The sequence below is a fragment of the Lacerta agilis genome, chromosome 3, assembly GCF_009819535.1.
Source record: "Lacerta agilis isolate rLacAgi1 chromosome 3, rLacAgi1.pri, whole genome shotgun sequence".
NCBI classification, from domain to species: Eukaryota; Metazoa; Chordata; class Lepidosauria; order Squamata; family Lacertidae; genus Lacerta; species Lacerta agilis.
Genome location: NC_046314.1, coordinates 62,624,549 through 62,637,617, shown reverse-complemented (window position 1 = coordinate 62,637,617; position 13,069 = coordinate 62,624,549). Strand labels below are relative to the sequence as shown.

The 13,069-nt window shown below is 45.9% G+C and overlaps 1 protein-coding gene across 1 annotated transcript in view; it reads right to left on the bottom strand.

Moving 5' to 3' along the window:
- Window positions 1–11,317, bottom strand: part of UST (uronyl 2-sulfotransferase) — a 118,496-nt gene extending 107,179 nt beyond the window's left edge. Inside the window, exon 1 of the mRNA XM_033143963.1 lies at window positions 10,563–11,317. Within this exon, the coding sequence (XP_032999854.1) occupies window positions 10,563–10,845 (283 nt within the window). The 5' untranslated portion in view covers window positions 10,846–11,317. The remainder of the gene's footprint in view (window positions 1–10,562) is intronic.
- Between the last annotated feature and the right edge of the window lie 1,752 nt (window positions 11,318–13,069).

Genomic DNA, 13,069 nt, shown 5'->3' with positions numbered 1-13,069 from the left:
TGCTGTTTAAATCACTTATTACTGAGCAGGTACCAAAATATCCAAATGGTTTTGTGTCTTATACCTTCTGAGATGGTTCGATCCTAGTCATCTTTAATAATTAGTTTTATGGAGGCTATGATTTTGTATTTTACACTGCATTTTGTTTTTCTTGGCTGGTTGATCACAAAAAACTCCCAACATCTGAATGACTGACAACTAAGGCGATATCTATTACACTTTAAACATTTACAGACTGAACTGGTCTCTATCATGTCCATTGTCCCTAAAGCATCTGAGCTAGGGTTACCAGACATCCCCATTTCCCGGGGACAGTCCCCGGATTTGCGAATAAGTCCCTGGACAAATTCCATCCCTGGGATGTCCCCGGATTTCATCTAATGTCCCCGGGAAACACAGCAGCAGCAGTCTCAGCAGCCTAGAGCAGTTGGCTCTGGCTGGCTTCAGGAGCTGCTCGGAAGTCCCCATATGATGGTGGTGCAGGGGCTCTAAGATGCAGCTTCCGGGCTGCCTCCACCTTCCCTGACCCCAGCAAATGAGCTGTGAAGGGAGGCTTCATGCTGCCTATCGGAGCAGCCTCCTAACTCCTACTTGTGTGGAAGCAGGAGCGGGGCAGGGATCTCTTAGCTGTGAAGGGAGGCTAATCAGAGCTTGTGTGGAAGCAGGAGGGAAGCAGGGATCTCTCAGTTAGGCAACGGGAAACCTCCTTTCCCAGCTGAAGGATCCCCACCCCTCCTGCTTGCACGCAAGTAGGAATGGGATTGGGGCTGCTCCGATGGGAAGGGAGGGATTGTGCTGAGAGATCCCTGCCCCCTCCTGCTTGCACGCAAGTAGGAGTTAACTTGGGATGGGGCTGTTCCGAAAGGCAGTGTGGCAATACTTCTCCTCCTCCTCCACCACCACCACCAAAGAACCAACAACTCAGGGGCTGCCCAGGCTCACGGAGAAAGGAGATAGAAGCCCCGGAGGAAGTGGAAATGTGGCAGTTGAAGTTAAGGCGGTGGCGGCCCCTCTGCCACCGCCATTGCTGCAGCATCAATGCCCTGAACGTGTAGTTATTAATTAATTAAAGTGTCCCTGGATTCATTGAAAAAATATGGTAACCTTAATCTGAGCAAAATGGGACGTGGGTGGCGCTGTGGGTTAAACCACAGAGCCTAGGGCTTGCTGATCAGAAGGTCGGCAGTTCGAATCCCCGTGATGGGGTGAGCTCCCGCTGCTCGGTCCCAGCACCTGCCCACCTAGCAGTTCGAAAGTACGTCAAAGTGCAAGTAGATAAATAGGTACCGCTCCGGCGGGAAGGTAAACGCCGTTTCCGTGCACTGCTCTGGTTCGCCAGAAGCGGCTTAGTCATGCTGGCCACATGACCCGGAATCTGTATGCTGGCTCCCTCAGCCAATAAAGCGAGATGAGCGTTGCAACCCCAGAGTCGGACACGACTGGACCTAATGGTCAGGGGTCCCTTTGCCTTTACATTTAATCTGAGCAAAATACTGAATGGTAAATTTACATTTACACAGAACTGAACCTTTTCCAAAATGCATTGGATGAATTGAAAAACTGGAAAGTGATGAGCCATACTCCGGCATTATTAGGGTAAACTAAACCCATTATCTGCTGCCCCCAGTCCATTATATATGTAAACACCATCAGAGCAAAACATGGCAGTGAGCAGTGTGCATGTGGTAGGTATTACTCTGTTCTAAGCTGCCCTGGACATAGAATCATAGAGTTGGAAGAGACCACAAGGGCCATCCAGTCCAACCCCCTGCCAAGCAGGAAACACCATCAAAGCATTCCTGACAGATGGCTGTCAAGCCTCTGCTTAAAGACCTCCAAAGAAGGAGACTCCACCACACTCCTTGGTAGCAAATTCCACTGCCGAACAGCTCTCACTGTCAGGAAGTTCTTCCTAATGTTTAGGTGGAATCTTCTTTCTTGTAGTTTGAATCCTGTACATTTTCCTGTAGAACAGCTTTAAAATATTTTGAATAAATAAAATTTTAAAATGTGAAGCACTTTGGAAATTCAGGATTCATTTGATATCCATGGTTTCCCATTAATTCATAAACCAATAAGTCCTCTGACACCCAAACTCTGTAAACTGCTTTGTTTGAACTATGATTTGAGGAAAAAGAAGGAAACAACAGTGACAAACCTTGGCTTGTTATCTCCTCCTCTCCTGTGATGAGATGAGTGAAGAGAAAAAGCATGCAAGCAAAAGGCTTATATATGTAAGCTCATTTATATATTTGTTGTTGTTGTTCAGTCGCGTCTGACTCTTTGTGACCCCATGGACCAGAGCACGCCAGGCACACCTATCTTTCACTGCCTCCCGCAGTTTGGCCATTTATATACTTGGAAACCATCATTTCCCAGTATGTCTGAACCAGGCCATTAGCACCACACTGAATAAAAATAATTAGGCATGAGCAGTGAGGAAACAAAGTTTGGCGTCTACACCAAATTGTTCAGGGAGGCTAAAACAAAAATGGATTATGAAAAGTTCCAAAATGTTATTTCGAAATTGGGTGAATGGGTAGTAAAATGGCCAGTGTGATTCAGTATAAGTGTAAAGTGATGCACATTGGGACAAAAATCATAATGCTACTTATATACTAATGAGGTCTGAACTGGCAGCGACTGTACAGAAATGAGATCTTGGGGTCATAGTGGACGAAGATGACCCAGTGTGCAACAACTATGAAAAAGGGAAATTCCATGTTAGCACTCATTAAGGGATTTAAACTAAAGCTGCCAATATAATGCCATTTTGTATAATGTCATATGGTGCGACCACACTTAGAATACCTCAAAAAGGATACTGTATGTTCCAAAAAGAGCACCCAAAACAATCAAGAGGCTGAAGAAAACCCCCATGGGTAAAAGTTGGAGCTTTCTAGTTTAGCAAAATGACAAATAATGCAGTATACAATAGACATGATACAGACATGAAAATGCATGACAGACAAGAGAAAGCACGTATTCAGGTAGCACATGGTTAAAACTATGGCATCTGCTCCCACAGGATGGAGGGGTGGCCACCAACTTGGATAACTTTAAGAGAAGATTTGACAAATCCATGGAGCATAAGGCAATTAATAACCACTCCTCTTTGGATGCAGCATGCCTCTGTATACCATTTGCTGGGAATCACAAGTGAGAAATGACTGTTGCGTTTATATTCTGCTTATGGGATTCCCGTAAGCATCTGGATGGGCCACTGTGGGAACGGGATGCGACTCAAGATGAGCTTTTTGGTCTGATCTAGCAGGGCTCTTATGTTCAAAGTATTATTTATATAATGTTGTTGCCTAGTAACATTTGGCAATACTTCCCAAGCTGCTTTAAATTTAAATCTTCTATAGCTATTCCATTTCCCCTTTATGTTCCATAGGTTTTTAATACAAATATAAACAATTGTGTGAGCCTGATAACCCACCAGAGCACCTCTTCTGCACTCTAGCCCATGCAATTGATAACGGTGGGGGGTGGGGGCAGTAGGTGACAAGAGCAAGCAGCCAGACAAAGGAAGTGATAGGAAAGCAAAAACCTGAGCAAAATGGGGAAAATAGTGAAATAGGTTACAGGAGAGATAAAAGGTACAGCAGGAGAGGAATGCAGCTAACACACACAAACTCACTGCTCAAGGTGGCAGAGAAAATCATGCAATATAAATGTAAAGGTGTCTGGAGTGCCACACTGTTTATAAGGTAATTACATCTCTTCTTGTTTAAACAGGCACAGCTGAGCAAAATATAACAAATAAAATTCTAATGTCACCGGGAGGAGCATAAAAAGGCATACACCAGAGAAAGCAGTTACAGGTAGGTAGCCGTGTTGGTCTGCCATAGTCAAAACAAAACAAAAAATTTAAAAAAATTCCTTCCCTTCCAGTAGCACCTTAGAGACCAACTAAGTTTGTTCTTGGTTGGATGCACATCTTTACTACTCCGTACTTAGAGAAACAGAAGTGCCAAGAAAACCAAACAGCTTCCTACACATTATATGACAACAGTACCACAACACATTAAAAAAGAAAACCCATTTGGGGAAGGGAGAATTTAGATCAGAGAAGTGACTCTTTTCAGACCCAATGCTTTTTCTGGCCAATTCCATCAGCAGTCATAAACGATTTCAAATGTGTGGTTTGCACACTTGGGAGGGGGGATGTCAAGCAGTGAAACATAAGGCAGGCACATAAAGAGCTAGGCATTCCCTCCCTTCCCAAACACTTCTTTGGTCTAAAATCTACAGTCACTATCTGCTTCTGAACAGATGTTTCTATTGCGTAATTACTTCCTGCAGATTATGTGTGCACAACTACTCACTTACAGTATCTTTTGGCATGCAAATATATGTGGACTAAGTGGGGTGCATTCTTAAGGCTGATTGAACTGGAAGCCTATAGGCAGAGTTTGTTTCAATTTAATTGTACAGCGCAAGTGGTTTTAGGCACTTTTATATATGACACCTCCAATAAATAATGCTTTGAAATGTAACCCTAGAATTCCCCCAGATATACAGAGAAATTAATCAACCCAAAAAGAGGTTCAGCACATGAAAAGCAGAAAACGACAACATACTTTGGGCAGTGAAAATTTGCTGCAGCTCTTCTCACCCTAGATACCTTTCTGAAGGGGTTGTAAACTTATTTCTCTTTGACTCCTTGATTGAAGCAACTGACTAATGTATTACTCACATTTAAAGCTGGAGTTTTAAAACCTCTAGCTCAGGCTTCCCCAAACTTCGGCCCTCCAGATGTTTTGGACTACAATTCCCATCATCCCTGACCACTGGTCCTGTTAGCTAGGGATCATGGGAGTTGTAGGCCAAAACATCCGGAGGACCAAAGTTTGGGGGTGCCTGCTTTAGCTTCCCAGTGTCTTAAAATTCCTTCTCTAGCAACCATACAGGATAAAAATGCATCTACAAAAAGGGAAGGGAAGAGATTTCCTTACAGGTATAACTAACTTCAACCATCAGTTTCCACACAAGACTCTTCTCCAATCCTCTGGCCACTGCTGAGTTTTCCAAACTTGCTGGCATATTGAGTGTAGCACCATAACAGCATCATCTTTTAAAATTTTAAATAGTTCAGCTGGAATATCATCACTTCCACTGGCCTTGTTGTTAGCAAGGCTTTCTAAGGCCCATTTGACTTCACTCTCCAGGATGTCTGGCTCAAGGTCAGCAACCACACTACCTGGGGTGTATGAGACCTCCATATCTTTCTGGTATAATTCCTCTGTGTATTCTTGCCACCTCTTCTTGATGTCTTCTGCTTCTGTTAGGTCCTTTCCACTTTTGTCCTTAATTGTGGTAATCTTTGTACAAAATGTTCCTTTCATATCTCCAATTTTCTTGAACAGATCTCTGGTTTTTCCCATTCTGTTATTTTCCTCTATTTCTTTGCATTGCTCGTTTAGAAAGGCCCTCTTGTCTCTCCTTGCTATTCTTTGGCAATCTTCATTCAATTTCCTGTATCTTTCACTATCTCCCTCGCATTTTGCTTGTCTTCTCTCCCCTGCTATTTGTAAGGCCTCATTGGACAGCCACTTTGCTTTCTTGCATTTCTTTTTCATTGGGATGGTTTTCGTTGCTGCCTCCTGTATAATGTTACAAGCCTCCATCCACAGTTCTTCAGGCACTCTATCCACCAAATCTAAATCCGTAAACCTGTTCTTCACTTCAACTGTGTTTTCATAAGGAATTTGATTTAGATTAAATTTCTGACCACATCCAGTAACCAATTTATGGCCTAATTTATGGCCTCAATTCAAATTTAAGTTTGTTAGTGTTTATAACTTGCATCCTAAGCTCCAACTGTCTGCATGTCAGCTAAAAATGGAGGAGGGGAGAGATACTTAACTAGATGACACTCAGGATCCCTTCCAACTCTACAATTCTATAAATTTGAATTTCTACAGCTTGCATCACTGATATATTGTTTTCACCTGTGCAACAAAATGCTATGCTTCTACTATGCAGCTTTTAAAATAGTTTTGAAACCAACATGTTTCAGAATGACATTACACAATACATCTTATTTCAATGCCAATTCTCATTTCCTGATTTTAACTGATCACCATTTTATTTTCTTGCTTCTTATTACCAATTAGCACAGTATGTTGCCGTTTCATTGCACAAAACCAGAAGAAAACCCAAAGCACATTTTTACTTCCAAGTATTTAATAATCCCTTCTTCCCCCCTGCCCTGCTCCCAACTCTTTTGCTTGCAGTCTTCAAGCCAGAAGTCTGGATTGCACTGTTTTGATTGGGTATCACTTATTTCTGCTTCAGGAAACTAGAAGTTCAGTCCCTGCAACCCCCTGTGGTTTTCCCAGCCACATACTTGAGAGATTCACATTCCTTCAATAAAGTCTTCACTGTTAAATGCATTCAGGAGGCACAGTGATTTGGAAAGTACCAAAAGTCACAATTTGGGGCAACAAATAAAGAGAAGCTTTAATCATTTTAATTGGTGTTTACCTAGATTGTCATTTTTAATTTCTGTAGATCACCTTGGGAGCAGAAAGGAAATTCATAAATACTTTCAATGAATTAAAATACATGTTATTTCCATTGCTTAAGGAGAAGAGGGGCAGAGCTTCTTGGGGAAAAAAAGTATTAGCAGAAAAACTGTATTACAGGCACAAAGATGTGATAACTGGTCCTGACAATGCATCCACCAAATCCGAAACAACCCTATTGGGTAATTCAGAAAAAGGTACTGCAACATGGACACATACAAAACAACTATCAGTAAATGGTGCTGCTAGTGAAACAGAGGCTACTGGAATTCGAAATGAAGATAGAAGATAGTGGGGTGTGTTGTATATACTGTGAAGACACAATGGTGTCTATATTAACTCAGAGCAATCCTACCTCCCAGCCATAGTAAATGAACAGAATAGCAGAGCCACAATCGCAACTGTAGCCCTGCCACTTGTGCAGGCCAAGGCAGAAAGTAGCGTGGGGGGGGGGTCAGTAAAATTGCCTCCAAAAATTGCTGCACCAACATTGGGTTGGCACAGCAGAGAAGCCTGGATCACGCTCCACACCCTTGCAAATAACAGGATTGGCTTATGTTCCAGCAGACCCTTGCCCAGTCCAGCTCACCCCCCTTCTGCTCCCTGAAACAACCCATTTTGAGGATTTACACTGCCAATGACAATACTGTACCACCACTGGTAGGTTCCACCAATGCTTTCAGTGGAGACACCGCCTTCCCCCCACCCTCAGAAACTGCAACCACATTCCAACTTCCTCCAGCAGAGCAGTTTGAAGGTTAGGATTGTGCTACCTATTACAATGCAGGGTGGTAGGCACAAGATTTGCAAGGAAGGTGAAAGATACTCGGCATTGCGGAAACGGCAGGTCCTCCTCTCGTGATTCTCCCCGCAGCTTGCGCAGTTCCCTCCTTCTGGTCGAGGCAGCTGTGGTGTGTGCACGGCTTGAGTGCGCTGCTGTACTCTGTGCACCTCCTCCCTGTCTGATCCTGAATTGTCGATGAGGTCCTCGTGGTGGACCCTTGGTTGGGACGGCACACTCGGCCGTGCCTCTTGCATCGACCTCTCGGCGGCTTCTGTTGCCAGGGCCTCCTCCAGAGCGACCTGGAACGTTAGGTCCTTCTTGGCATAGAGGCGTCGTTGCAGCTTCTCGTCCCTCAGGCCACCGACAAGGCGGTCACGCAGCATGTTCTCCAACTCTGAGAAGTTGCAGAACCGAGCGGCTTGGCGGAGGGAGGTCACAAACCCCGTTATGGTTTCCCCAGGGGCTTGCCGCTTTGCATAGAAGGCATTTCGACGAGCCACCACCGAGGGCTGTGGCGAGAAGTGCCCCTTCAGCCGTTCCATTACTGTTTTGTAAGGAACAGTAGCGACATCATCAGGCGCAAGGAGAGCCCGGGCGATTTCGAATGTCTCCTCTCCACAGACGCTGAAGAATATCGCCCTCTTCTTGGCATCGTTGGTGACCCCTTTAGCTTCTAGAAGAAAGGTGAAACGGGTGGCGTATCCTTCCCAGTCTCCTGATGCTGGGTTGAACGGCGAGAAGCTGCTGTCCGTTGCCATCTTGAGTTCCTTGGGACCCGGAGCTGAAGCCTGGATACACGGTGCGAGGCAGCTGTGCGGCAGGTGGCGTTGCTGCGGTGCTGTGTGTTGCAGTCAGCTCAGCGGGATCCCATCCTCGTCGCCAGTGAAAGATACTCGGAGTCCAGTGTGATTCTCATGCTCTTTATTCAGCTCATAGTAGTGAGGAATGTAGTTCCCCCAAAACGTTTGCTTTATATACACTATTTACACAATGGGCCCCACGTGATTGGCTAATTCCGGGATACTCCTGTATGCCAATCAGAGTGTGGATTCACTTCCACCTGGAGCTGGATTGGGTGGCTCCTGCGGACCAATCAGACTGCTGCAATCTCAATCCTATTGTTCTGGGACCAATCAGGCTGCTGCAATCTCAATCCTATTGTTCTGGGACCAGTCAGACTGCTGCAATCTCAATCCTATTGTTCTGGGACCAGTCAGACTGCTGCAATCTCAATCCTATTGTTCTAGGACCAATCAGCCTGCTGCAGTTTGGATCCTATTCAACTCAGTACATAACAGAAGCCCAACAACAAAATGCAAGAGAAAGCATGGCAAAGAGAAAGGAAGTGAACAGTTGAGAGCTGGGCATGTAAGGTTTTGAAGGACTATTTAAAATGCAGAGATTTTCTAAAGAAAGAACCATATAAACTGTGACGTGTCTGCATCTTCTCAATGCACGGGCCAGTGATACAGTTAAAAAGCACCAGTGTGGTGTTAGCAGTTAGAGTGTTGAACTAGAACCTGGAAGACCAGAGATCAAATCCCCACTTGGCCATGAAGCTAGGTGGGTGAGCTTGGGCCCATCTCTCACAAGTAGCCTACCTCACAGGGTTTTTGTGACGATAAAATGGAGAATAGGGGAAACCATGTATGCCCCCTCAAAGGAAATGTGGGAAACAAATGTAATAAGTAAGTAGCATACAGAAGGCTTGTTTACATATAAGTAAAATCCCAGGGAGCTGCTACGTGCGAAATATTCCTTAATAAGTGTATGAGAGCTCATGTTGGGAGAAGAAATGAAGCAGCAATGTAGCTGCTGTCCTGCCATAGCCAGTTCAGCCCAATTGTCATATGTTGTTCTCACCACCTTTCACTGTGCTCTTGTAAAATTCTTTTTTTTAATATTCATTGTAGCCAACTTAATCCAGCAATACTGTCATTTGAATTGCCAGCAGTCTCTTAATTCTAACTGTCAGTCCACAGCTCACATTTATTTTACCACTGGGACTGGCTGTGAACCACAATGATTTATTTTGTGGTCAGGCTGAGGGTGACCTTAAGGACACCCTCCTCCTCCTTTCTCCAACACACATGCAGGCAGCTCCTCCAACACTCAAATACAAAGTCCCCACATGGAAGATAAGAAGAGTGCAAATAAGCAAGCATGCCAGCTGCTCCTGCTAAAGAAATGGGTTCATTTAGGCTTGTGGGGGGGGGGGGAGGAAATCACCATTGACAATTTTCAAGCATTTAAAAGACTATAGGGGGGCAGATGGGGAGAACTTTTATACTGAATGCTGAAGGAAGTGTTTTGTTCTAGAAGAGCAGTTTGTCAGTGGAACATGCCTAAAGAGACAATGGAACTTGCTGCCTTGAATTAAAAGGCTAAGCAGGCATCTGCAGTGAACGTCTGGAGTAGTATCTTACCTCAGGACTTGCATGTTGGATTGAACCAGAGCTGTGGAACCCGTGCAGACACTGTTGGACTAAAACTCCCACCCAACCCCTTGTCTGACTGCTGGTGATGAGGTTTGGAGTCAGACAGCTGGAGGGCCACGGGTTCCTCATCCCTTGACTTGACACTACCGGACTATATAACTGCAAAGCAAGTGACCTTTCAATGCCTTTATCAAAAGCATCATTTTCTGTACTATTAGCAGCAGCAGCTATAATAAAAGGAACCCCCCACTTCCTCCTTCATACAGTCTAATGGAATATGAGAGGGACAAAGGGGCATGCAACCGAAATACTCCAAGCCACTCTTCCCAACTGCAAAAGTTTTCAAACATTTCGATTCAAATGCGACCATTTACCAACGCAACCGACCGCTGCAGGCGCACAGCTACTCGGTAAGGCGGCAACGCTTCCCTAGTGAGGAAAAACATGCCACTTGCTCTTGCATGTTTGTGTGTTGGGAACAAACGCCCCTCCAACCCTTACTAGTAGAACTTAGACCCTTTCACTAGGCAGAATGGTAAAGACGCCAATTAAGAAGTTGGTTGGATGTCTCCTGACAGTGGAGAGCACTACCAACTTCGGAGAACTATGACACACACACCGTCCAGTAAGGGTGGGGAGAAGCCAGACATCTCTCCCCCTTAACGAAGACGGCTCGCACCGCAACTCACCACACAAGCCCACGAGGCGCTACGCTACCGGTTTGCTCTTCACCCCCTCACCCCCCTCCTCCTCCTTCCTCGGGCAGCAGCAGCCCCACTCCCTCATCCTTCCCTGAGCCCTCCTTACCCAGATAGTGCCTCAGGTCCAGCAGAAAGCGAGGGGCGCCCCCGTTGAGCTGGTAGAAGAGGGAGCCCAGGCAGAAGAGCAGCAAGGCGGCCATGCAGAAGCCGTAGTCGCGCAGGGAGAGGAAGGGCAGCAGCGAGAGGGGCCTCCTCCGCCGCCAGCCCGCTCCCTGCCCGGGAGCCCCCGCGGTGGGCGGCGGGGCCACATGAGGACGGGGCTCCGGGAAACCCGCGCTGTAGCGCGGCGGAGGCAGAGGCAACGGCGGCGCAAGCAGCAGCTTCTTCATCGTCGTCGGCGCCCCCGTCGCTTCCTTCGCCGCCGCCTCCTGCTCAGACAGCCCGCCGGGCAGAGCGCATCCTCCATCCGCCTGCTCCGCTCCGACTGCCCGGCGTGAAGGTGGGGGAAAAGTTCGCCGGAGGCTCAGGCGGCTTCCCTCCTGCCCATTGCCGGCTTCGCCCGGGTGCCGGACGCCCCTAGGAGCGGCTGGAGGAGGCGGAGGCGGCAACCACCATCCCCCTCGGCGGCTCCTTGGCGGGGCTTCCTCTTCTCCGCTTCTTCTTCTCCTTCTCCTCCTCCTCCGCTGCTTCGCTCCCTTTCTCTTCGCTCCAGTGTCAGGTTACAGTTCATGCACGACGGGCCGGTGCCTGCAACTCGCTACGAAAAAGTTGTTTGCGTCTCTCGCTCTCGGCCTCAGACCCGCCGCCACCTTCCTCGCCTTCTCCTCAGCCCGCCCACCTCCCTCTCTCGCTCCCTTGTTCCCGAGAGGCGGCCTTTATTCGCCACACCAGCGACCCCTAGAGGCTGCCTTCTGGCGCCGACATCCCGGCGGGGCCCGGAAACAAGCGCATGTACAGAGTGCAAAGCTCGAACTCCTTCTCCCCGAGTGAACTCCTCCGCTTGGGGCCACAGGCGGGCCTCCGCAGTTCGTTCTCTCCCTACTTGCCGCTGTATCACGTCCGTAGCTCTCCTCCCTAGTGCCCTTGACTTAGCACTGCCTGCAAAGCCCCTAAATACAAAACAAGGGTTTGAAACTGGACTGTACCGAAACGCTATTAATCCATGTGAAAACTTTACTGCAGTTCACATTGGGAACTTTCACACGTGACACTAATAGTGTGAGTGCCATGGGGGTGCCTTATAGTGTAGGTTTATAGCAATGTAGGCCAGGCAGGCAGCATATGTCGGAGGAACTGCAATCATCACAGTATCTGTATAACTATAAAAAAATAAAGCAAATGTTCAGGTTTTTATATAGCTGCTTTGTGCTGCATGCCATGGTACAGATTTCAGGGTCCTGAGCTGTAAAAGAATCCATTTTATGGCCTTTATGTGAGATAGGCAAGTTACCGGTATATCTCTATAGAGCCAATGTGTAAGCAAAGTGTTGAACTGGGGCCTCGGAGACCCAGGGTTCAAATCCCCAATCACTTATGAAGCTTACTCTCACCCTAACCCATCTCTCACGGTCCCTACCTGCTGCTACCCCTTAAAAAGTGGTGCGTGGGTGTTGGGAGACCAACAACAGCACCAGAAATCGCTCATGGAGGGCTGCAGAATATCGGGAAGATTTCCATAACTGAGTGCCATGCAAACGACAGTGCTTTCTGCTAGCTCAAATCCACCACTGTATTCAACCCAAGGAGAAAAGCTTTACATATTATTTCTGCAAATACTGTATCGCCACTGCTAATGCCATAGGAGCAGGTCGTGGCAGCTTTTTCTGGACAGTTGCTATTTGGTTACTATGGTGATATCCAACCAAGTCATACTCATAGTAGACCCACTGAAATTAATGAACATACTCATGTCTGATTATTTAAATAGGTCTATTCTAATTAGCACTGGATAGCAGGTTATATTTGCATTCATTCTTGTACATATAACCTTGACTGCCTTGACAAATGCCGATGTGAATCTGAATGTTCTTAAGCTGCAAATACAATTCTGTTCAAAACAATTTTGTATAAAACTGTGGAACTTAACTTATATAGGAGCAGGGTTTTTTTTAAAAAAAAATCTTGTCTTTATTTTTGATTAATGTTTTGAATGCTCCCTTTCATTTTAAATCCGCCACTCTCATGCTTCAAGCTATTTTTTCAGACATCTAATACTAAAACAATAAGGGAAACTGTAGTTATCATTTTGTCAACTCCTATTCCTGAGATATCAAAGCAAACACTTAAATCCTCTTTTCCAGTAGAAGATGATAAACATCTGGAAGAAAATTTATAGGAAATTGCCCATTAGACTCTGGCAGCAACACTGAAATTATGCAGGAACTCAAAAACAAAACAAGAACTTAAACAGAATGAAACAAAAAGATTAAATGCAATTGGCATAAAGAATAAAGCTTGTTTATATTAAAATATCTGACAAACACTTTGAAGTGGTAGAACACAATCATTTTGTTTACCTACCTATAATGCTCTGTTAATTATGTTCTTAATCGACATCCAAGCTCTCATTCTGGCCTGTTTTATTTTTGTACAGCCTTTGTCCAGAGTCAAATA